General features: G+C 50.7%; 1 protein-coding gene across 1 annotated transcript in view; it reads right to left on the minus strand.

The window, feature by feature from the left end:
- The window catches only part of COL4A1 (collagen type IV alpha 1 chain), a 155848-nt gene that overhangs the window by 45579 nt on the left and 86209 nt on the right, over positions 1 to 24060 (minus strand). The window contains exons 3-20 of the mRNA XM_030314060.1: positions 18765 to 18854; positions 18631 to 18675; positions 17296 to 17340; positions 17126 to 17188; positions 16595 to 16648; positions 16191 to 16217; positions 14223 to 14306; positions 14076 to 14138; positions 11149 to 11184; positions 10212 to 10253; positions 8733 to 8819; positions 8247 to 8273; positions 8043 to 8093; positions 7232 to 7276; positions 6546 to 6599; positions 4435 to 4476; positions 3005 to 3089; positions 2344 to 2379 (exon numbers count right to left, since the gene is read on the minus strand). Of these exons, the coding sequence (XP_030169920.1) occupies positions 2344 to 2379; positions 3005 to 3089; positions 4435 to 4476; positions 6546 to 6599; positions 7232 to 7276; positions 8043 to 8093; positions 8247 to 8273; positions 8733 to 8819; positions 10212 to 10253; positions 11149 to 11184; positions 14076 to 14138; positions 14223 to 14306; positions 16191 to 16217; positions 16595 to 16648; positions 17126 to 17188; positions 17296 to 17340; positions 18631 to 18675; positions 18765 to 18854 (976 nt within the window). The remainder of the gene's footprint in view (positions 1 to 2343; positions 2380 to 3004; positions 3090 to 4434; positions 4477 to 6545; positions 6600 to 7231; positions 7277 to 8042; positions 8094 to 8246; positions 8274 to 8732; positions 8820 to 10211; positions 10254 to 11148; positions 11185 to 14075; positions 14139 to 14222; positions 14307 to 16190; positions 16218 to 16594; positions 16649 to 17125; positions 17189 to 17295; positions 17341 to 18630; positions 18676 to 18764; positions 18855 to 24060) is intronic.

Consider the following 24060-nt stretch of genomic DNA (forward strand, 5'->3'; position numbering starts at 1 on the left):
TATTCCCACTGCATGAATGAAAAGGCTGTTGGGGCTCAATTCTATTTCCACGTAGAGGATAAGGCATAAAAATGTCACCGAACAAAAGCAGAAGTGGGACAGGAGGCCTAGGGGACGGGAACTGCGTCGGCAATCTACACGGAACAGACAAAAAGTTAAGACAAATAAGGTGGTCTGGTGGAGCCTGAGGTCAGGCGTGAACGTGAAAGCCGAGTTCGGCTGCTGTAAATGTTACAGGACAAGATGACAGGGCCCCTGGGATGCGCACCAAGAAGAGCCGGCAGAACACCAGCTCGGGGGCTGCTCTACCCTGGCCTCGAGGTGGGGGACTGACAGCCAAGGGCAGAGGCAGGACTGTCACACAGCCTTGAACCAAGAGCAGAGCAGCGCAGACACGAGGGATACGAGGGATGACAGGTCCCAGGAGCGGAACTGCAGCCATCCATGACAAACCCACTCTTCAGTGCAGCAAGAACCGAAGGCGGTCCCTGGGGCTTGGGCTGCAGACCCAGGAGGGGACCCTGCGGCCTGGGGGGCGGGGCGCTGGGCCCGCAGCAGGGCTCCAACCAGGGGAGAGCAGATGAGGCCAGAGCAGTTTCAAAGACCTTTCCCAACACCGTCAGTTAGGAGACAGTCGGGCAGATGAATGGTTTTGGAAAGTAAATGTGGTGAATGCCAGGGGAGACAGGAAGTGACGGGCTCACGAGGATACAGAAGCCCCAGCATGGTTCCTAAGCACAAGGAAGAAAGTGGGTGGAAACAGACATGGGGTGATTTTAGAGGCCGACCCAAAAACTCTGCTGGAAAGCAGGAAAGCGGGCAGAGAAGCCCCTGCCTGAGAATGGCTGAGGCAAATCCTCAATGTGGGACGGACTTGGGGTACAGTCTGTTCCAGAGACAAGGAAGGAGCTTGGGGGACATTACAGCCAAAGCGCTGTCAGAAAGGGGAAAGCAAAATACAAGCAAAAGAGAATAAAACACAAAAATAAATAAAAAACAAAACCAAAGATGTAAGGATTCCAGGCGCTTGGCTGTGGTATCGATTCTAGGGCACATGGGGGTTTCCCTAGCAGCCTGTATGACCCACTCCAAGGACTGGGAGAGCGCGTACACACACACGTGCACAGACATGCACACACTCCCATGTGCACATGCACACGCACACATGCACACACGCTCACATGCACCCACTCACATGCATACACACATGCTCACGTGCACACACACGCACACATACATGCTCATGTGCACACATGCTCACATGCATACAAACATGCTCAGGAGCACACACACATACATGCTCACGAGCACATGCACACATGCTCACAAACATGCTCACATGCACACACTCACACGCATACACACATGCTCGCCTGCACACACACGCACACATACATGCTCGTGTGCGCACATGCTCACATGCATACACACATGCTCACGAGCACACACACATACATGCTCATGAGCACACGCTCATGCTCACACACATGCTCACATGCACACACGCTCACATGCACTCACACTCACATGCATACACACATGCTCACATGCACACACACACATGTTCACATGCACACACACACATGTTCACATGCACACACATGCTCATATGCATGCACATACATGCTCATATGCACACACACGTACATGCTCACATGCACACACACGTACATGTTCACATGCACACACACACAGAGGATCCAACACTAGCTAAGCAGCAGGTGTGATGCAATCACACACCAAGTTCAAGCAAGAGCTGTGGGATTCCACAGAGAAGAGGTCCTCAGATCAGTAAGGGAGGCTTCAGCCCTGATTCTAGTCCCAAGGGAGAAACAAAGTCACCCCAGAGACAGGGACTGTGGGAACCGATGCTGAAGGGTCTGCCAGACGCTGCAGACCTGCATCTGGGGTTGGGGGGCAATGAGGCTGGGGGGCGTGAAGGGGCCTGCCACACACAGGATCTGCATCCTTGGGCAGGGGTGAGTGAGGCGGGGGGGTGGGGCGGGGCCTGCCAGACAGTGGGGACCTGAGTGGAGGGGGTGTGGGTGGAGGGAAGGAGCCTGGGGGTCGGCGGGAGCAGGAGGCCGGTCCAAACCAGGGAGAGAAGTATGGGACTTGAGGAAGGCATGAGAACCCCCAGGAACACATACCCGCAGGGCCACCTGTGACTTACAAAGTAAAGGACCACAACTGTGCACACACCTTGCTGTCATAACTAGAAAAACATGCACAAAATCGCCAGCCGTTTCTGGCAGACCCTGGCATACACAACAAACATGTTCCGGACATGAAGCACACAGACGTTGTACAGTTAATCTGAAACCATCGGCCAAGGATACTCACCTGGAGGGCCTGGCTGGCCTTGTAATCCTGGGAAACCTTGAAAGAGAAGGGGAGAGTCAGACACCCCGAGCCCGAGCATCTGTGCCCACAAGGCCCTGGGCCGGGCGCCAGGGAAGAGCGTTGGGGGAAACACAGCACCCCTGGCCCTGCCGAGACGGGCAGAGATGGGCTCCGGGGGACCTGGCACCAAGACAAAGGACAGACCTGAGCAGGTCTGTCACCACGTGGTCGTGCAAGGCCTGTCAGTGTCACCAAAATGGGAGGGTGTCGGGTCAAAAATGGAGGAAAGGTAAAGGAGAAAAAGACAGAAGGGATGAGGAAGGAGGGGGGAGGGAGGGGGAGGTAGGAAGGAAGGGGGAGGGAGGGAAAAGGGAGGAAAAGGGAAGGGGGAGGTAAGAAGGAGGAGGAAGGGAGGGAGGGACAGAGGAGGGGGTTGGAGGGGGAGGTAGGAAGGAAGGGGGAGGGAGGGGAGAGGGAGGAAAGGGGGAGGGGGAGGTAAGGAGGAGGAGGGAGGGAGGGACAGAGGAGGGGGAAGGAGGGGGAGGTAGGAAGGAAGGGGGAGGGAGGGGAGAGAGAGAAAAGGGGGAGGGGGAGGTAAGGAGGAGGAGGGAGGGAGGGACAGAGGAGGAGGAAGGAGGACAGAGGAGAAACAGGAACTGACCTTTGGGGCCTGGCTCTCCTCTCAACCCTGGAGACCCTGGGTACCCCCGCTCTCCTTTTTCTCCCAAGGGTCCCGTGCCGATCACCTGGGGGCAGAAGAGAAGAGACCGAGGTGTGTGGGGGTGGCCGGTGGTGCGCGTCACAGAAGAGCAGAGAGAAAACTAACATCTTCCAGAGATTTCAGGAAAGGTGGAAGTAAAGAAGCAGCCGTGGGGGAAGGGGAGGGAGGGGACAGTCAAGACAACACAGAAAACGGACATTCCGCTGGGCCCTCCTGGCAGACCCTCTGCCCCCTGTAATATGACTGGCCCGGTGGGAGCTTTGCCAGGGAGTGAGGTTAGAGAAACACTAATTCTGAGGTTCGGGTTTGGAATTTCTAAATGTCTCAACAAGCCATAAAACGAAGAGTCTACTTTAAAGAGGACTATTAGATTTTCCCAGGCAGTGTGGAACAGCACAGGCAGACTTCACTGGACCACAGTGGGGACGTCCTCGAGGGACTAGGGACACAGGCCGACACCGTCAGCCTCATGACAAGGGAGTGAACTAGGTCACCCCATTTCTAAATCACAGAAATTCAAGGGAAATGGCAAGATCAAATATTGCTTATTTCCCTTAAAATAGAATTTGGTAGTGACGAAATTAACAGATTAAAATCCACCGATGAGGCTACACACGGGCCACTCGTAGGTAGCTGCCCGATCACGGATACGGAAAGGGGAACCCCGAGCCTGCATGGCGGAGTGAACGGCAGTCGGGGGGGTCCGTACTCTGCCACAGGGACCCCAGTCCGGGAAACGCCCCCTAAGGAGAAGTCCCTGAGTGCCGCGCGGACACACAGATATGTGCGAGCACTGGGCACCCCTCCACCTGCAGCAAACGAAACAACAGGAACATTTTCATCGTTCCAAAGAAGACTGGGGGGGACAAAACGGGTTAAGCCAGCGACAGCATGGCTCTCTGGAAGGATCCTGAAAATAGTCGTTCCCGGAGAACTTGCAAACATGAAGAACGCTCACTGTTAAAAAGAAAAAGACGCTGCACGCACTGAGCACAGGTAGGTACAGCTACGCCCGTGGACTAGAGGTAAAATGTTCTTTGCAGACACAAAAACTGTTGTGCTCCAGACAGATTATGGGCGACCTGTTTCTCTTCACACTTTGCCTAACGGGCCAGTTTCAAACGGTTTTGCTCGTATCGTTATCCACAGGCAAATCTCTCCATTCTCCGTGGCCAAGGGGATGCGGAAATGATCCAAATATAATAAAATGTAAGTGCCCAACTCCACGCAATACAAAGTACAAGTTTATTCTTTTCAATACTAAGGACCCTCTTTATATACAAATGTAAGTGCAGGAATGCCGTGGCCCCAACCCCCTTCTCTTCACTGTCAAACGCCCGCACAGACGACCAGACATTATTTTTACTCACGATTCCAGGTGGGCCTGGGGGACCTGCTTCACCTTTGTCTCCCTACAAAAGAAAAAATACGTGGCTTTTTCTGACGATATGGATTGTCTTGCAGAAAGCAGTGTTCAACTTCTTTTTTTTTTTTTTTTCCTGGAAAAATAAAGACTGTGCCCACTTACACTAAAATTATTTTCCTCACCATGAGGACGGACCTTCAAGTGCTCCGGACCTGTCATAACAAACACGAATGCACTTCACTCTGCTTTGTGCAGCGTGCCGCGTGGAAATAAGGATTTCTACAAATCATAACCGAGAGCGCAATTATTAACAGGACAAAGGCGCTCACAATGTTTGCTGTGTTCGGTTGGTCGCACACTCCCTTGGACAACTCGCATAGAGCCATCTGTGAGTTGAGTCAGAATGTGGTGGTCTTTCAATAAAATGAAATGCAATGGAAGCTTTTGATTTCTCAATGTATTTTCTTAAAGAAATCATTTTATTAGAGATTTTTAGGTGAAAGGTTGCCCGAGGCTGCCTTGGAGTGCTTGTAAAAGGATATTTATGGTTTCGCCTCTCTCCTTAAAACCCAGCATTACCTGAAAACGTTGCAGGGGGATAAATTCTGGTCACTCTGAGGCTTAATTTCATTCATATAAGAAGACAAACTCAACAAAATTAATCCTGTTATATCTAATGTTTTTATGTAAGCCATCATAATAGTATCTTTAAAAGTCCTAAGATCTGCACATAGTCCCTTAATGTAGTTTTCCCCTTTCAACCAAGGCAATAAACGTAGGAGTAAACCAGAATTCAATGTTTTGATTTTTCTTATCTGAATATGAGAAGAGGCTTTAGAAAACATCTTTGGGACTTAAAAAATATCTTAGCTAATATATTCTAAACGGATTTACCTTTTAAAATCTACAAGATTTGACTTCTAAAAAAAAAGTTACAGTATCAGTAAAGGATTTTTCCTTTACTTCCCTTTTCCTTGGCTTTCATGAACGAACCGTGAGGTCTGCTCCCTGGTCTATGAGTCACCACTAGAAATATTTCCAAACTACTTCTCTCTTCAGCAGAGATTTATGTTATCTAGTTTTCTGCCTACCACACTGACAGATATTTTTTAAGGTTTGATAACAAGCAGTTGCCAAAAAAAAACCAAAAAAGGGCCCCAGACAGATGGCTGTTCTTTTTCAGGGGCAATTTGGTGGCCTGTGGCAAAATTTTCAAAAAAGAGAGCGTAAACATTGACCCCCCCCCCAATTACACTTGTAGCAATCTGTGACATGGAAATGAGCAGACAAGTGAGCACAGATACTTGTACCCATCCCCACGTGGGTGTGACCCAGATGCCATGCAGAAGGTCTGGGCACAGAGTACATTCCCACGTGGCCGCGCGTGCAGACATCCTCACCCACATCGTATCACTAAGCAAGGAGGCCAAGAGGCGTCACACATTACTATTTTACAGGGTGTACGTGTGTGTACACACAGGGCAATTGTGCACACACAGGGCGTGGTTTTACAGGGTGTGTGCGTGTGGATACACGGGGCAATGGTGCACTCCGTTTCTGAGAGGGGAATAGAACCATCAGATAAGCTTTCTTTTCTTCACTCTCTCTGCCTTTTCAGCCGTTTTGTAGCCAGATAAAATTCATCTATTACCAAAAATAAGGCATAAAAACTTGAATGAGTGGAACATTTTATGTTCTTTTAAAAAGAATCATACACAGGGGTGCCTGGGTGGCTTGATCCATTGAGCACCTGACTTTGGCCCAGGTCATGATCTCATGGTTCATGGGTTGGAGCCCCACGTCGGGCTCTGTGCTGACAGCTCAGAGCCTGCTTGGGATTCTCTCTCTCCCTATCCCTCTCTGCCCTTCCTCCACTCACACTCTCTCTGTCAAAATAAATAAACCTTAAAGAAATAAATAAATAAAAATTTTTGAATAAATTTTTTTTTAATTTTTTCAAATCACACACACAAATAAAACCACAAAATTAAGTTGTGATTTGCTCGTAGGGAAGGTAAATATTTTTTATTATTTGAGTCCACAGTCCTTTACACTACGAACAACTTCTGGGCTGAACTACAATAAGGTAAATCTCCAAGTAGTGTCACCACTTACCTTGAAACCTTCTCGTCCGGGGAGTCCTGGGTACCCTGCGTCACCTGGGAAGCCCTGAAGTGAAACATGGAGAACAGTAATGAGCAAACAAGGGCAACAGTTTGTTCTTAAGAATTACAGAGAAATACGGGGGCACCTGGGGGGCTCAGGCTGTTAGGCGTCTGGCTTCAGCTGAGGTCATGATCTCGCAGTTTGTGGGTTCCAGCCCTGAGTCGGGCTCTGTGCTGACAGTTCAGAGCCTGGAGCCTGCTTCGGATTCTGTGTCTCCCTCTCTCTCTGCCTCTCCCCCCTTGTGCTCTGCCTCTCTGTCTCAAAAATAAATAAACATTTAAAAAAAAAGTCTCGGGGCGTCTGGGTGGCTCAGTCGGTGGCTCAGTTGGGCATCCGACTTCAGCTCAGGTCATCATTTCACAGTTCGTGGGTTCGAGCCCCACGTCGGGCTCTGTGCTGACAGCTCAGAGCCTGGAGCCTACTTCAGATTCTGTATCTCTCTCTCTGTGACCCTCCCCAGCTCATACTCTGTCTCTCTCTCTCTCAAAAATACATCAAAAAAAATTTTTTCTTAAATAAAAAAAAGTCTTTCCCTTTCGAAAGAAAGAAAGAAAGAAAGAAAGAAAGAAAGAAAGAAAGAAAGAAAGAAAGGAAAGAAAGAAAGAAAGAAAAGAAAATTACAGAGAAATGCTTACTGGACTCCCTTTTTCTCCTTTTTCGCCATCTTTGCCAGGTTTTCCCTGTACAATAAAGATTTAGACGTTAGAATTTCATAAAAATAACAATAAATACGCTCTAACACCAAGGCTCTGAACCTCTACATGAGCTAGCTGCCCACACCACACTAACGAGTAATGCGGTATACAGAGAATAACTGTGGAGTGACAGCCAAAGAGGACTTTCCAGTTTTTAGAAAACGGAGCCGGAGTAGCCCCAAATCTCCCAAGATAACCATTACATTTGGCGACAGAGCTAACAGCAGAGAGGTTTTCTGAATGGCAAGGGGCCGGTGGCAGGTAGGCAGAAGACTCGTTTTAATGGGGGTCTGCACGCATCATTTTCAGGGTAGGAGCAGGACGGGCTCAGGCCGCTACAAGCGGGTGGGTCTCCCGTCCCCAGGATTCAGGGGTGGGAAGCATCAGAACACCTCACGTCTAGGCCATGCAGTCTGAGCTCCGGGCGGAGCCCCGAGCAGGCTCAGGAGGCACCCAAAAAGAGCACCCAGCACTCCAAGCAAGAGGACCGGGGGCTTTCAGTGAGAAGCCAGCAGGCGGGTGGCTGTCCAGAGAGCCCCCCCAGCCCCAGCTCTCTGCGGTGGGAGGCTTCAGCCTTGCCGGGGGGATTTTCAGGTGGAGGTGGCCTCATCCTTCCTGCTACAAGGGCTTCAAGAAAGCCCTTCCGGAGAGGACAGACCTCTTCAACTCGTGTTTCTGTAAGTCTGGGATTCTAGGAAAGGGAGGAGCATGAGTTTATAGTCAGGAACAGAAGGACTTGGGAGGCACTTACTCGGGGCCCTGGCTTTCCGGGCTCCCCTTTCTCTCCAACCCCTGGCATTCCCTTGAAAGAACAGAAAGATTCATTAGGACATTTAAGTAAAATATTAAATTGAGTCGATATTATACTGAAGGTGAAGAAATTCATAACTTCAACCCAACACTTCGTGAACATTCCCACAAAATGATGATAAACAAATAGGAATGTGGGCCTTACCTGAAATCCAGGTTCACCTTTCTGACCCTAAAAGAAGTTTTAAAAAGAGAGCGAGAGAGTGAGCCATCAGGATTAACGGTTGTATTGATCTTGACACACCACACTGAACATGGAAAAGGAAAACAATGCCTTTTCCCAATACGTCAACAAGGAAATTCTCTTTGGTCTCCCGTGTTCGTGTCCTAACTCCCAGAAGGGTGTGGCTTTAGGAAGACCACGTCATTATGCTCGATCCACGGCAGCTGGGACCCTCCGCCCTCACCCTCAGCCTCTGTCCCTGCTGCAGACCCAGCCTGGCCTCAACCTGGTGCCTCTAAGAAGCCCCCACGTGGAGCTCAGCCTTGCCCCAACCCAGTTCAGCTGCCTCTGCTCCCCCTATGCTCTTATTTTGCAGGACGGACAATCTATAAACCTGTTTTCTCTGCATCCCTCCAATTTGTCCCAAATTCGAAAGCCGGCATTCACCTAAGAAAGTCCATCTCCTACCTTCTCTCCTTTAGTGGCAAAGTCTCCTTTTTCTTGAACCTGAGCTTGTCCTGGAACCCCCGGGGGCCCACTGACCCCTTGGTCACCCTGGTGAGGCAAAACAGAACATCTGGTTTTCAAAAAGCTAATCATACTCTGTTCTAATCTATCCCCGTCTCAGCACAAAACGCAGTGTCAGTAGGAAGATGGTACATTAAGGACACGAAGCCGGGAGACTCTCACCTCTCAGGGGTCAGGAAAGCCGCTACCTCAGGTAATAGGAATGGAACCTGAACATCTATGAGACGCCTCTGCACGCGTGCATACGTGAGGACCGCACATGCACTTCTGCGGTACATGCATACGTAGCAGGACACAGAGGCTGTCCTCCCGCATTTTGAGGGCACGGAGGGAAGGGTCACAGACTGCTAACACAGCCTGAGAGGAAAGGACGCATCTTTAGGGGCACGAAAAGGAAGGGAACCATTGGGAATGTTCTCCCTCGGGAACTCTGACAGCTGGACGCAGCTAGAAGTACAGAGAATCCCAGTCATCGCACGATGAGTGAGATCCAAAACATTCAATTTGCGGGGTCACCTTCCTCGGAGGTTTGTGGAAAGACTGGACCAAATCTGGGGTGAAACATGGAGGCCGCAGGTCAGCCCAGACCTGCCCAGGCCTCTGGTGCACCTGGCGCCCACCGGTGGTGGTCTCTACACCGACCTGGGCTCCGATGGAGAAGAACGTGGGCCCCGCGGCAGGTGCTGCCACAGGCCCGGAATCCCCACTTGGCTGGTGCCCATGTGGCTAGTCTGACGCAGGGAAACTGGTGGAGAGATCACTGGAGGATCAGGGAGCCACCGCTGGCCTCCCTTCTCCCCTGCTCCAGTCTCTGCCTCCCTGCCTCTCCCGACTCATATGATGGCCTTCCATCTCTGCAGGGTTTAGTATAGCTGTGCTACTAACGTCCAAGTCCTAAATGTGCCTCTTTTATAATAAAGTCTGGGTCTGGCTTTATCACTGCCTGGGAACCTTCTGATTGAATTCAACGCACAGGGAACTAGAACTAGAATGGCCTTGTATTCTCTGCTGGTCAGACCACACGTAGAAAACCTCAGTGACTTCTAGCCATGCATTTTAAGGAAAACACTAATAAATTCAAGAACATGCAGAGTAGGGGAACTGCGGTTGGGAAGGTCCAAGAGGAGGTCCAGAGGCTGAAATTCTATCATCCCTACAACTGTGATTTTAAACATGACACTCCATGGGACGCCTGGGGGGCTCAGTTGCTTGAACATCCGACTCTTGATTTCAGCTCGGGTCATGATCTCATGGGCGTGAGTGTGAGTCCCACATCAGACACTGTGCTGACAGCATGGAGCCTGCTTGGGATTCTCTCTCTCACCCTCTCTTCCGCTCCCGCTGTCTCTCAAAATAAATAAATAAGTTAAAAAAAATAAAAAATAAACGTGACAACAGTCCAGAGCCACGTGTACTCACCTTGTCGCCCTTTGGGCCTTGGAAACTTAAGCCCATTTGCCCCTGTTGATTAAAAATTAGGCTTCCGTTATTCGAGTTGTCCACTTTGCTCAAAATCACACAAAATGTAATGATAAGGTGGGGTCAAGGCAGGAGCTGCTTCCAACAAGTATAACATTTTCCACAAAGTTGTGTCCTGTGGTATTCAGTGGCTATTAAAAACGTTTTTTTAAAGTATTATTGAAAAAGAATTCTATAAAACCTTTTTTTTTTAATTTAAGGTTTTTAAAATGTGACTATAGGGGCGCCTGGGTGGCTCAGTCGGTTAAGCGTCCGACTTCGGCTCAGGTCACAATCTCGCGGTCCGTGAGTTCGAGCCCTGCGTTGGGCTCTGGGCTGATGGCTCAGAGCCTGGAGCCTGTTTCCGATTCTGTGTCTCCCTCTCTCTCTGCCCCTCCCCCGTTCATGCTCTGTTTCTCTCTGTCTCAAAAATAAATTAAAAATAAAATAAAATAAAATGTGACTATAGAAAACTAAAGGAAAGATCAATGATTCCAAAGTAAGGGACTGGTGAAAGGAAAGACAGAACAGATGGATAGATCAGATAGACAGAGAGATGGATAGATGACTGATAGATGAACAGACAGGCAGATGGATGGATAGATGGATGGATAGATGGAAATGGATGAGTGGATAGATGGATGGATGGGTGGACAGGTAGGCAGACAGATGGATGGACAGGCAGACAGATGGACAGACGATGGATGGATGGATGACAGATGGATAGATGGAGGGATGGGTATACGGATACATGGGCAGGTGGGTAGACAGATGTTAAACAGAGATAAAAAAATTATAACTTTCTCAAACTGTTTACAGAGACTAAAGAGCGAGTTATGGTGATTTTGTGGTAGTCTTATACAAATGCTGAAGAAATTCAAATGAAAAATATATTTACCTTTTCACCTGGAGGGCCAGGAGGACCTGGAGGGCCCTGTAAAAAAGAACATTTTAATTAAATATCATTCATAACCCTGGTAAGCTTTAATTGCTTTTTAATGAGGTTATCTTAAGATTCCCATGATTAATATGATATTTGTTAAATATTTAAATTTTATTTCTGTGCTTCGGATCTATAAAATTTTGAAAATAACTAGGAATTAGTCCAGGACAATAATTACCAGGGATGGAAACACCTCAGAATCTTAGGCACTTCCCCATGAAATCCACTGACCCAACAATGTGCCCGGCTAACAGGTGATGACTTAAATTATCAGCCAAACTCTCTGAGAGCCCTGGGGTTTCCAGGTCAGAAATAACGTCACGTTTGTCCACTTTGGATATAACTACTTATCTTAAAAAGTTGAATGATTTCTTCAAGTGCATAGACTGTAGTGAAGTAAAAACCTTCCTGTGTTTGCAGCAAAATTTCAGAATGCTTTTTAATCATTAAAAAAAAAAAAGCCTAGTCATTTTCTTTCACAAAAATGAGTCCATTTATTTGCAAGAATATAAAAGAGGTTACTTTTGCAAGAATGGACATTAGAGTTGCTGGATTTGGAAGAAAGGAAGGAAGGAAGGAAGGGTCAAAGGGAGGGAAGAAGAAAGGGAGGGAGGAGGGTGGGAGGGAAGGAAGAAGGAAAGAAGGAAGGAAGGAAGGAGAGAGGAAGAGGAGGAAAGAAGGAGGGAGGAAGGAAGGAGAGAGGGAGGGAGAGGAGAAGGGAGGGAGAGAGGAAGGAAGGAAGGAGGGAGAGAGAGAGGAGGAGGAAGGAAGGAGAGATGGAGAAGGGAGGGAGGAGGAGGGAGGAGGGAGGGAGGGAGAGAGAGGAGGAGGAGGAAAGAAGGAGGAAGAAGGAAGGGAGGAAAGGAGGAGGGAGAGACAGAGGAAAGAAGGAAGGAGGGAGGGAGGGAGGAAGGAGGGAGGGAGGGAGGAAGGAGGGAGGAGGGAGGGAGGGAGGAGGGAGGGAAGGAGGAAAGAAGGAAGGAGGGAGGGAGGGAGGAGGAGGAGGGAGGGAGGAAAGAAGGAAGGAGGGAGGGAGGGAGGAGGAGGGAGGGAGGAAAGGAGGAGGGAGAGAGGGAAGAAAGAAGGAAGGAGGGAGGGAGAAAGAAAGGAGGAGCGAGAGAGGAGGAGGGAAGGAGGGAGGGAGGAGGGAGGAGGGAGGAAGGAGGGAGGGAGGAGGGAGGGAAGGAGGAAAGAAGGAAGGAGGGAGGGAGGGAGGAGGGAGGGAAGGAGGAAAGAAGGAAGGAGGGAGGGAGGGAGGAGGAGGGAGGGAGGAAAGGAGGAGGGAGAGAGGGAAGAAAGAAGGAAGGAGGGAGGGAGAAAGAAAGGAGGAGCGAGAGAGGAGGAGGAGGGAGGGAGGGATGGAGGAAAGGAGGAGGGAGAGAGGGAGGAAAGAAGGAAGGAGGGAGGGAGGGAGAGGAGGGGGAGGGAGGGAGGGAGAAAGAGAGGAGGAGGGAGGGAGGGAGAAAGAGAGGAGGAGGGAGGGAGGGAGGAAGGAGGGAGGAGGGAGGGAGGGAAGGAGGAAAGAAGGAAGGAGGGAGGGAGGAAGGAGGGAAGAGGGAGGGAGGGAGGAGGGAGGGAGGGAAGAAGGAAGGAGAGAGGGAGGGAGGGAGGGAGGAAGGAAGGAGGGAGACAGGGAGGGAGAGGAGGAGGAAGGAAGGAGGGATGGAGGAGGAAGGGAGGGGGAGGGAGGAGGGAGGGAGGGAGAGAGAGGAGGAGGAGGAAAGGAGGAGGGAGAAGGAAGGGAGGCAAGGAGGAGGGAGAGACGGAGGAAAGAAGGAAGGAGGGAGGGAGGGAGGAAGGAAGGGGGGAAGGAGGGAAAGAGGAAGGAAGGGAGGGAGGAAGGAAGGGAGGGAGGAGGAAGGAAGGAAGGGAGGGAGGAGGGAGGGAGGAAGGAAGGAAGGAAGGAAGGAGGGAGGGAGAGGGGAGGGAGAGAGGAGGAAGGAAGGAGGGAGGGAGGGAGAGGAGGAGGAGGGAGGGGGAGAAAGAGGAGGAGGGAAGGAGAGAGAAAGAGAGGAGGAGGGAGGGAGGGAAGGAGGGAGGAAGGAAGGGAGAAAGGGAGGGAGGAGGGAGGAGGGAGGGAGGGAGGGAGAGAGGAGGGAGGGAGAAAGAGAGGAGGAGGCAGGGAGGAGGAGGGAGGGAGGGAGAAAGAGAGGAGGAGGGAGGGAGGGAGGAAGGAAGGAGGGAGGGAGAGGGGAGGGAGAGAGGAGGAAGGAAGGAGGGAGGGCGGGAGGCGAACCCGAAAGGCCCGAAGGACCGGCAGGCAGGCGGGCGAGGACGGCACACCGCGGCGCATTACTCATCGCCAGGGCACAAGGCACTTGACAAGTAGGGAAGTGTTGTTACTGCCAAGTGTCTCGTGCTCCCAAACGGAACGAGTGGGGGACATGGGCCCTCCTCCTGGGAATCACGGGCTGTGCAGGAGGCTGGCAGGGAGCGGAGCCTCCGGGGGGCTGTCTCGGGTGCTCACCCTTTATCACAAGCACGGCGCAGCCCCCGCCGCCGCCCGGTCTGTGTCCACAGCCGCCCGCGAGGCCGGGCCCTCTGGGATGACTGTTCCTACGCGTCCGCGGGCAGGGCACAGGCTGCCTTGTCCAGCTCTGAGCTCGGCCTCCTCCAGCCACAGTATCATCGGCAGCCCCCCAGCCCCTCCACCGGCGAGGGTGCCGTGTGTGGGGGACGACCTGGCCTGCACTACGGCTGCCATGGTTTTCCCCAGGGACCCCAAGTGCCAGCCACACATCTTCCCAAGAAGCTCTCTCTCCCGATCCAAATTAAGAGAGATCGCGACGCTGTGAAGGTTTCAAGAAATCGGATTTATTTTCACAAACACAGTGTTGTTCACTGAATGAGCGACTCCAAGAGACATCCTCCCCCAAACTTACTGGTGGTCCGGTAAATCCCGGGGGGCCGACAGGACCTTGAAGCCCTGGCAGTCCCGGCGAGCCCTGCAATTTAGTGAAAACGCGAGAATGAGATGGGAGCCAGGAAGAGACACTGCATGTGCTTCTAGTGATTTAGCAAACGCTTACTGGTGCTCCTGGGAGTCCGGGAAATCCTCTTTCGCCTTTCAACAGGGTCCCAGGCACGTGGCCAATTATTTCACCTGGATCCCCCTAGGGGGTGAGCAAAAAAAGGAAAGAAAGTCACGAAAACTGACATTCGTAGGAAGAAACCGAGAACCCGTTGCGTAAGAGGCGAGCGTTAGTGGTGCCGAATCAGCCCGTGTCTGGGATTGAGAGCCCGTCCACGCTTGAGATACGCGCGCTGGCCACGTCCACGTTTGCCACGTTCACTGCCACTGCCTCCATGGCCAGCGTCAAGCGCCACGCTTAGCTGGACTCGGCTGCGCCAGGACTGGATGTGGAGGCGTCACACGAGGAGCCCCCCGCTTGTGCGTGGCCGTGCCCCACGCCTGAAGACAGAGCGCAGATCGGGGCCGAGGCTCCGTCTGTTCTCGTGCGATAAGGCTTATCTTTCACAAACAGACCCAGGATGAGCATCTGTATAAAACAGGCTGTGATTTCATGTGTCTGCTTGGCCAGGCCACAGTACCCAGATGTTCAGTTAAGCCCCAGTCTGGATGTCCCTGGGAAGGTATTTTTAAGATAAGATAACCATTTACATCAGAAGCCTCTGAGTAAAATGAATTATTCTTCTTAATGTGGGTGGGCCTCGTCCAATCAGCTGAAGGCCTCAAGAGGAAGGGAAAAAAAAACAAAAACAAAAACCCTGACCTCCCCCAAGAAGAGGAAATTCTGTCTCCAGACAGTCTTTGAACTGGGACCCTGGCTCTTCCCCGGGCCTCCAGGCTGTTCTCCTGCGGATTCTGGACTCTCCAGGCCCCCACAATCTTGCAATTCCTTAAAGTAAACCCCTCTACCAGGATGTACGTCTGTGCCTGTACGTGTGCAAACACACACTCCACACACACACCCTACTGGTTCTGCTTCTCTGCAGAGCCCCGACTAAAATACAGGACTATCGTGAGGATTCTATTTCTCAGGTTTTCTCAGGGACACAGGGACACAGGGACACTCCACCTCATTCGGATATGTGGTCGTCTGCAGTGTGGCTGTTGAAAAAAAAACTGGAACTTGTCCTTTTACAGGGCTGCTCTCAACACCCAGATGCCCCTGCCCCCCAAACTGCTCTGCAGCACACACGGGGGCGGGGAGTGGGCACACGCTTTGAGTCATCTCGGTGTGACCACAGCCCCCGGCCACATCACCGCCCACCTGTCTGGGCAGGACCCGTGGGCCAGGTTCCTTTTGCCCCCCCCCCCCCAGTCCCAGAGAAGAATGCTGGAGGGGCTGGGACAGAGCTGAGCACCTGCACGGATTCACTCCGAGCTTGCTCAAGGCGCGAGTGTGGATGAAGGACAGGGACCCGTTATTCTGGACGCCGCAGCGGGAGGGGCTCAGGGCTTCTCCTCCTCACCATGTGCAGAGGGTCCGGGGCCACCCTGACACAGGGACAATCAAGCTGACGAAGCCCATGGTTTGGCTCTGAATAAGGGGGGTGGGCAGGACACCAAGGGTGTCACCTAAAGTAACTGGGGTCTTCCTGCAGGAATTATAGAATTTATAAGACAGTGTCTCCAGATCACAGGCCACAGAACAAGATGGTGGTATTCAAGTGAAACCACAGAGATTAAACACGGTAACAGTCTGAGTGTTTCTGCCCATGGCTCTGGAGGAGGAATGTCACCCAGTCTGTCTACACAGACAATTAATCTGGACTGGACTCACATCACTCACATCGCACCATGCTCCCTGTTTCTGCTTATTTCCGATTCAGAAACTGCACCTGGTGTCTAAAGTTTACCTCCCAAAATTTAAGTTTGTGCCTATGACTCAGACACTCTTTAAACAGAGCAGGGTTTAGACAAACGCATTACCAGGCCACCAGTTGACCCAAGGACATACAGTAAAGCTGTGTCTACAGCATCTGCTCTATGTAGGCACCCGTGATGAACCCAGTCGAGTGTAAGTACATACCTTCATTCCTGGTAACCCTGGTGGTCCCTATAAAAGAAAAGGCTGGTATTAGTTTTGTTTCTCTCAAAACAGCATTAGCATTAGGACAGAAGTGCAAAAAAAAAAAAGGGGGGGGAAGAAAGTGAAGAAGAGAATTTTTTTCAAATATTTTTTAATGTTTGTTTATATTTGAGAAAGATAGTGGGAGTGTGCGAGTAAGAGAGGGGCAGAGAGAGAGGGAGACATGGAATAGGAAGCAGGCTCCAGGCTCTGAGCTGTCAGCCCAGAGCCCGACACGGGGCTTGAACCCATGAACCGCGAGATCATGACCTGACCTGAAGTCAGGACACTTAACTGACTGAGCCACCCAGGTGCCCCAAGAAGAGAAGAATTAAAACCGAAGAAAGAAACGATGCTATACTCACGGGATTTCCAGTGAATCCAGGCAAACCCGGAGGCCCCAGAGGCCCTGGCTCGCCCTGAGGGGACAGCAGAAAGTCACTCGGGTGTGTGGCCAGGCACACAGCACATCCTCCCAGACGCCCACACCAGGTACTCTGTCCTTCCCTTCACAGATCCTTCACTTGTTGGGACCTCCTAACAATTACCTGTTGGCAGCTACCCTGCTCAGTGCTACTTGGTGACAGGAGAAATACACATGAGAATATAACGGATAGGGACAAGGGATAATAATAACATTTCCTTATTTGCTTCAGCAACAGATTAGAGGCAAGAAATTTAGTGTTTATAGCAATCGCAGGATAAGAGTCCACAAAAAAGGCACAGCTTTGCCTTTTGTGAATATTAAATATGGGGAAACTGATTTCCTCATCAATTAAAGGACACTTTAAGGTGAACAGCTTTCCATCTGTGGCAACGAAAACCGTGTCATAGGACTTCTCAACACGAGTTGGGTAACCAGAGCACGGGAGGAAGGGTCTGTGTTCCAAATTTACCTTTGTTCCATTGCATCCGGGGATACCTGGAGGACCGGGGGGGCCATCTTGGCCGGGAATACCCTGCAATTAACAAAGTGAAAAGTAGCCAGAACAGAGGATCACATGATGGTGGGGTCACGCACATCAGAAGTCTCCTTAAGGAAGCATACAGGAAGTTAGATACATACAGGAAGTCCTGGGTTTCCCGGGTAACCTGATGCTCCTGGGGGTCCCTGTAAGGATGGAAATGAGAGAGTGCAGTGAGTCGGGGGGACCCTCGTCTCCTCCCACCACACCCACCTGGCTCAGGGTGTCACACCCATGTGGCTGGGGCTCAGGGCATCCACCCTAAGCACACACTGCATTCTGGGGGCAGGCAGCTGAGGGCCTGGCCCCCAGAAGCAGCAACTCTATACCAAAAGCTGACGCTAATTACAGCAAAACCTTGGCTTGCAAGTCACTGGTTCTGCGAGGGTTCCACAAGATGAGCAAACACCTCTAATACATTTTAACTTGATAAACGAGCGGTGTCTTGCAATACGAGTCCTTCGTGACACCGAACGTCACGTGATCACAACTGAGCCTGTGGTTCTTGAAATCCACTTTGATACACGAGTGCTTTGGATGACAAGTGTGTTTCCAGAAGGAATTATGCTCACAAACCAAGGTTTTACTGTACTTCTAAGACCAAGGCTGCACAGCCACAAAATAACCCTGTCCTCATTCCACACTTTGTGATTTGTAGGTAAAATATATTCTTTATTATGTGTATAGTGTGTATGTAAACATACACGTTATATATGTAGTATACGTGCAAACGCATACAAGTTACGTGTATATAAATATAGACACAATTTACATTAAAATCGCACACTGCTGGGAAGAAGCATTTGTAAGAGAACTCAGTTCACTGGGGGGACTCGGTTCACTGGGAAGCCCAGTCCTTCCCAGTGGAAGTCTGGATCTGATCCGTCACGGGCACCCCCGGGGGCCATTTCCTCTACCTCCTGCCCAAGGTGCTGGGGACTGTGTCAGAACAGCAGAATGAAACATTTACAGCGCCTGTTTCTCTGCTTTCAGAACGTGCTTTCAGAGGTCTTCCTCTTTGCATTTGCTAGGAATGGAAGGAGCAAAACCAGAGTGCAGTGTGAAGAAGGAAGACCCAAGTGAGCGCTGAGAAGGTTCGCCCTTTTCTCGATAATGGCAGCCCTTTTCTTCCATGACTTGTAGACACGTCATCGCCCCTCCCCCAAAGCACACGGTGTGTGCAAGAACCCTCTGGAAGAACAGAACCCCGACGGGAAAAGCCACCACAAGGGCGGGGGTCGGAGCAGGGGGCTCACATCAGCCCCCCGGCCCCGCACGGTTGGAGCTCTGGGAAGATGGACGGGCAAGGATGGGGGCAGAGGGGGCGCCCCCCAGGGCTGCTAGGAGGTGAGAAGGGGTGAAGGGCCCTCAAGCAGAGGCATCACTGTATCACACATCACCACAGCCTCACGGACTTAGGTGACAGGTGTACTCACCCTTGTCCCCTTTGTTCCAGGCAGTCCGGGTTCTCCAGTGTCACCCTGCAAGCAAACAGAAGTGCCACCGTGACAAGAACGTGGACCACCTTAAACTCACACCCTCCTCCCCGCAGTGGCACGGCCAAGCTTACCTTCTGTCCCGGGGGACCCTGCGGCCCCTCCGGTCCTTGCATCCCGGGGAACCCGATGACACCCTGCAAGCCCGGGAGGCCTCTTTCGCCCTGCGGGGGAGAAGGAGCAGGTCAGACGGGAGGTGCGCTGGCAGAAATGGAGGGAAGGGATCGGCACTCACCCCTGCCACGACCGTCCAGCACCGCACAAGTCCCTGCGGGCACCTGAAGGTCCATGCTCCAAACTAACTCCCGTTCCAGGAGGCTTTTCTCCACTGCGTGCCAAGCTCTTTGAGCACAGGAGTGTTCACCTCCGACACCTGGGACAATGCTTTCTATGTTCTATATTCTAAATGCTCAATAACTTACCGGGTAAATAAAATAATGGCTAGTTGGGATTTTTTCACCGAATTGATTATGCTGTCATTCAACTAGTGGGATCTTATTATCGGCACGCACGGCACTGAGAATCTGTAAGCAGAGCATCACAGTTTTCCTTCGGATTCCTAGGAGGTGTGTAGGCAGAGCTCATGGTGTGAGCTTCCACATGAGATGCTGAGACCTCTCTGTGCCATCAACAATCGGACGATGGGCTTTCAAAAGTGTCCTTAAAAAGTGTTTGTTTGCAAAGGCACAAAGTTTAATTAGAGTCTCTGCCAATGCTCTTGGAGCAAAAAGAAATAAGAAACATTGTTTTTAAAATACTATCATTCAATGGGGGGGGGGGGGCCTGGGTGGCTAAGTCCATTAAGCATGTGACTTTGGCTCAGGTCATGGTCTCACAGCTCATGAGTTCGAGCCCCGTGTCAGGCTCTGTGCTGACAGCTCGGAGCCTGGAGCCTACTTCAGATTCGGTCTCCCTCTCTCTCTGCCCCTCCCCTGCTTGCCCTCTATCTCTCTCTCAAAAATAATAAATAACATTAAAAAAATTAATAAAATAAAAATATAAAATACTGTCATTCAGTGCATGTGCAGGCGGTCGTAATATACTCAAAAAGGAAAAAGAAAGGTCCAAACATCTGGGGTTCTGAGCCCGAAGCTGGCGCTTGAAGGATGAACACAAAATAAGTATGTGAAGAAAAGAGAGGAGTCACTGAGCCTGGAAGGTGGGGAACAGGCAGCGATGAGGGCGATCTCAGTCCCATGAGCACAAGAAACTAAAAAAAAAAATACAACCAGCACAAGAGTACGCAGAACGTCAATGTTTGACCCGGAAACAGGATTTCTCCCAGAGGCACCAGTGAGCCCGTGACCTGATGCACGACAATGAAGGAAGATCGCCACACTTAGACTGCCAAGATAAAACCACCCACAATCGCGACCTGAAATCATGAAAACTTGTGTGCTTTACAGTACGTGGACTTCACTGCAATCTTCCAGAACAAAGGGTGCAGATGAAACAGCCATCGCCAGCTGACTTGAAAAAGCAGACGGTCCTATGGATTACTTAGCACCCAGTACTTTCTCAGTCATATCGGCCCAAAGCAAAACTAAACAGGCAAGCTATACGGTATACAACATAAGCATTTTACCCCCAGAAGAGCAGGTCCCCGAGAGTTACTGGAAAGTTTCACCGTCGTACAGACGGAGGGAAACAGGGCAAGGGGTCTAGGATCTGCCCTTCTCTCCACACCACTGGCCGGTCCTGGCATTGCTGGCAAATTCAGCACCTGTTGCATTTTTAGAAGCGCAGAATGGGGCTCTGAACTTGGGACTTCCACCGCTGCCCCCCCCACCGTGGACCGCAGAATTAGCTGGAAGTGGAAGTCGGGAGTCCAGAAGCAGCGTGTGAGCAAATGTGCAGATGAGTGCAAACTCGAGAAGACACAATGAAATGGTAAAGGGATTCAAGAAAACTAAGCCGTGCAGCCTGGCACAGCCCTCAGGACAGCAGCGTCCAGAGACTCCACCCAGAGGAGCAAATGCTAACGTGCCCGGAGCCCTTGGCACAGGATTCGACACGGCTGGCTCCTCCTCCCGAGAACTGGGACAGCCGGCAAAGGAAAGCGTTCTCAGACCAACACCCGTTCACGTGGAAAGCTACTCAAATATATTCATTCTTACACTGAAACATAATGAACCGTGGGCTCCAACCACAGAGAGCGCTGACCATAGAGATGCTCCGTCATCGTGCCCACCTCCTCGCTACTACTCGGATGTGGGAAAATTCTACCCGAAACAGAATAGAACTGAACTGCCAAGAGCTGGCTGAGAAAAATACATGAACACCGAGTTGTGTCTCCCCAGATAACCTAATAGGACATCGGAAGGACGTGTGAGAGGCGCATCGATGTAAGAGCCTTCCCATGTATTTGGTGGCATATTTTTAGAACTTCATTAGTATTTGGCTCTATCGCTATGAGACCCAGTGCAGAGAAGACTTTATAATTCTCATTTTAACCATGGAACGCATGGAGGCCGAGAGCCAGATTCGCTGAGTTCTGCAAGTTTCTCACTGAGTCAGCGCTAAAGCCAAAAATAGAAATGAGGTCAGCCTGCACCACAGTGAATGGTTTTTCTAGGTCACTAGAGCAAGCTGGTTCCCAGCAAACTGTTGAATGATTCACCAACGTGAAGTTAGCCCCTCTTATGTCCATTTCACAGACAGGGACGTTAGGATTCTGACACGGAACTGACTTGTCACATATCACCGGGTGACCCCTGCACGCTGCTGGGAACAGAACACAGAAATCAGACTCCCAGTCTTTGCTTACACCACAAGAACACATTCTTTCCCAAATGTCCCTGGAACACTTAAGCAATCCGTATATCCCAAGAGTTTTGGAATTAACTAGCTACGAAGGAAGTGACTCCTCCATTGACATGGTTCTTGTTATCTCCCACGTATTTTTTTTTAACTTTCCCACTCTTTTTGTTCAGACAAGAGTGCACATGAATAATCCAATATCCCGTGCCCCGTCCAAGGCTATTATGGGCACCCGAGCAGAGCCAGCAGACAGGATAAACGTTCAAACAGCTATACAGTTAGCTGGCACACAGCGTGCGCGGAATGCAGGCCAAATTACTCCTCTGAGCTTTCAGCAAATCCCCACTGTCGTTGTAGGAAGTGTTGGCTGATCCAGACAGGCAGTGCAGCTGTAGAAGTAAGACCTCGACTGTGGCCACCCGTACACTGGGGGTCAAGGCAGGAGGGGTTGTGCCGTCCGCGTCCCTGAGAAACAAGACCGAGTCATCTACACCCCACGATGCGGTAAAGGCAAAGGCCAAGGGGCGCCTGGGGGGCTCAGTCGGTCGAGCGTCCGACTTCAGCTCAGGTCATGATCTCACAGTTAGTGAGTTCGAGCCCCTGCGTCGGGGCTCTGTGCTGACAGCTCAGAGCCTGGAACCTGCTTCAGATTCTGTGTCTCCCTCTCTCTGCCCCTCCCCTGCTCGCGCTCTGTCTCTTTCTGTCTCTCGAAAATGAATAAACATTAAAAAAAAATTTTTTTTAAACAAGGCAAGGTCCAAAAGGCCATGGCGGCCACCTAACCCGTACCGGGCAGAAATGGAACCCCCGACCACTGTTCATCACAGTAATGAGCATCTCCAATGGAGGGAAGACCAGAGAAGCTGGTAAAATATGACGCAAAAGTGTGGATGCAATTGCATTTCATACTTTTATTCTCCAACGTCAGTGCAACTGTATTAGATTCATTTTAAAACGCCTATGCATCAACAGCAGAACCGATTACCAATGTGTCCTCAAATGATGGAATTCAGAGTTTGAAGAGGAAGAGCAAAATGCCATCATTATAAAGATGAAAGAATACAGCCATGGAGAATAATCTTGGCATTGAAATTAGCCATTCTAAATTAGGCATGAAATACAGTTTCATGCATGGAGTAACTTACAAATTTTGCATAACGTATGTATTATCTAAAGCAAGGACATACTTTTAAAACTCCATCAGATAGGAGGATAAAAGATTCTGTTATAATATCAATTACTCCCCTTCCTCTTAAAATGCTTATGGAAACAAGCTCAAGATGGAACTCCAACGCTAGGACGTGACACCCCTTCCTGTCCAAGTCAGGAAAATCCAAATACAAACGAAGCCCCCTGGTTGGCTGAAATTGGAAGAGTTGTAAAGCTTCTAACTTCAAAGGGTAATACAGTTACGAACCACAAACACTGAAGTTAACACAACATAAATCTAAAGTAAGCGGTCAAGTCCTACTACTAGAGGCCGTAGCATGCCTGTTTCAAGAGTCGGCATGGGATCACATCCTTTTAGTTAAGTTTTAAATTAAGTTTTCACATCTAAAATGATATGACCGAGGATCTTTACAGTGGACAGAAGCACAAGAAAAGTGTGTCCAGAGCACCAGGCTTCCTGGCCCCAGGAGGGCTGACTGCAGGGGGGTAGAGCCATCCACGCGCTTGGGTTCATCCATCACAAAGCAGAACGGACCTCACAAGCGGTGTCAGTTGGAGACATTTTGTAGCGGGGTTTCCACCTCTTAGAAGTAAATACAGTGAGATCGTTTTATTCGTTCACCGTGATCGGCACCCTCTCTGAATTCGCTAAAATCGCTGAGCGGATGGATGAACTAGCCAGTAGCGACCCACGCTCGTATGGGCGTGCGCCCTAGAAACTCAACGCGTAGTACAGGATGGTGACTGGGCCACAGGGCCCCTTTCCAGGTCTGAAGCCATGCGGGCGCCGTGGGAACCCCAGCTGACATATGTGCCTGCGGCCGAAGCAGCAACAGAAAAAGCAAGCTGTGATCAGGACAGGACCCCGGATCAGCTGTTTCTTTCTGTCACTGGGCGCCTGGAGGCTTCCATTTCCAAGCAAAGCTGCAAATGAGTGAAGGAATGAAAGCATTCACTTTTGGAGCCAGGACTCACCAAGAATTCAGCGATGGGGAAACGATTTCAAATGACGGGTCACAGTCAGTCAATGGGTGACATGGGGACTCGGCCAAAAATTCCACAAGAGCAATTGCTGAGCCCAACAACCATCTGCGGGGCCATTTCCTGAATGCCGACAGTGGGAAAGTGGTGGGAAGTGTCACGGGGTCCTGGAAAAACTCTGACGAGGCCCCACTGGGAGCTCCGCCCACACCACGAGGCCTGCCACCGTGGTGGGACTACCGCCCTGGCGCTCCGGCGGGAGGGGAAATACACAGCTGGAGCCCTGAACACGCTTTCCAAAGAGGAGGACGTAAAGACTGATTTCTCCTTTGCAGTAGGAGACACGTACCTGGATTCCTACACGAACACGCGTGTGTTAATTTAACGTATACTATGTTTCTTGAGTGAGTTAAAGATGGGGCGAAGACTGTTTCACGTGACCACTCCATCACTGCTATT

Source organism: Lynx canadensis, chromosome A1, assembly GCF_007474595.2.
Source record: "Lynx canadensis isolate LIC74 chromosome A1, mLynCan4.pri.v2, whole genome shotgun sequence".
Taxonomy (NCBI): domain Eukaryota; kingdom Metazoa; phylum Chordata; class Mammalia; order Carnivora; family Felidae; genus Lynx; species Lynx canadensis.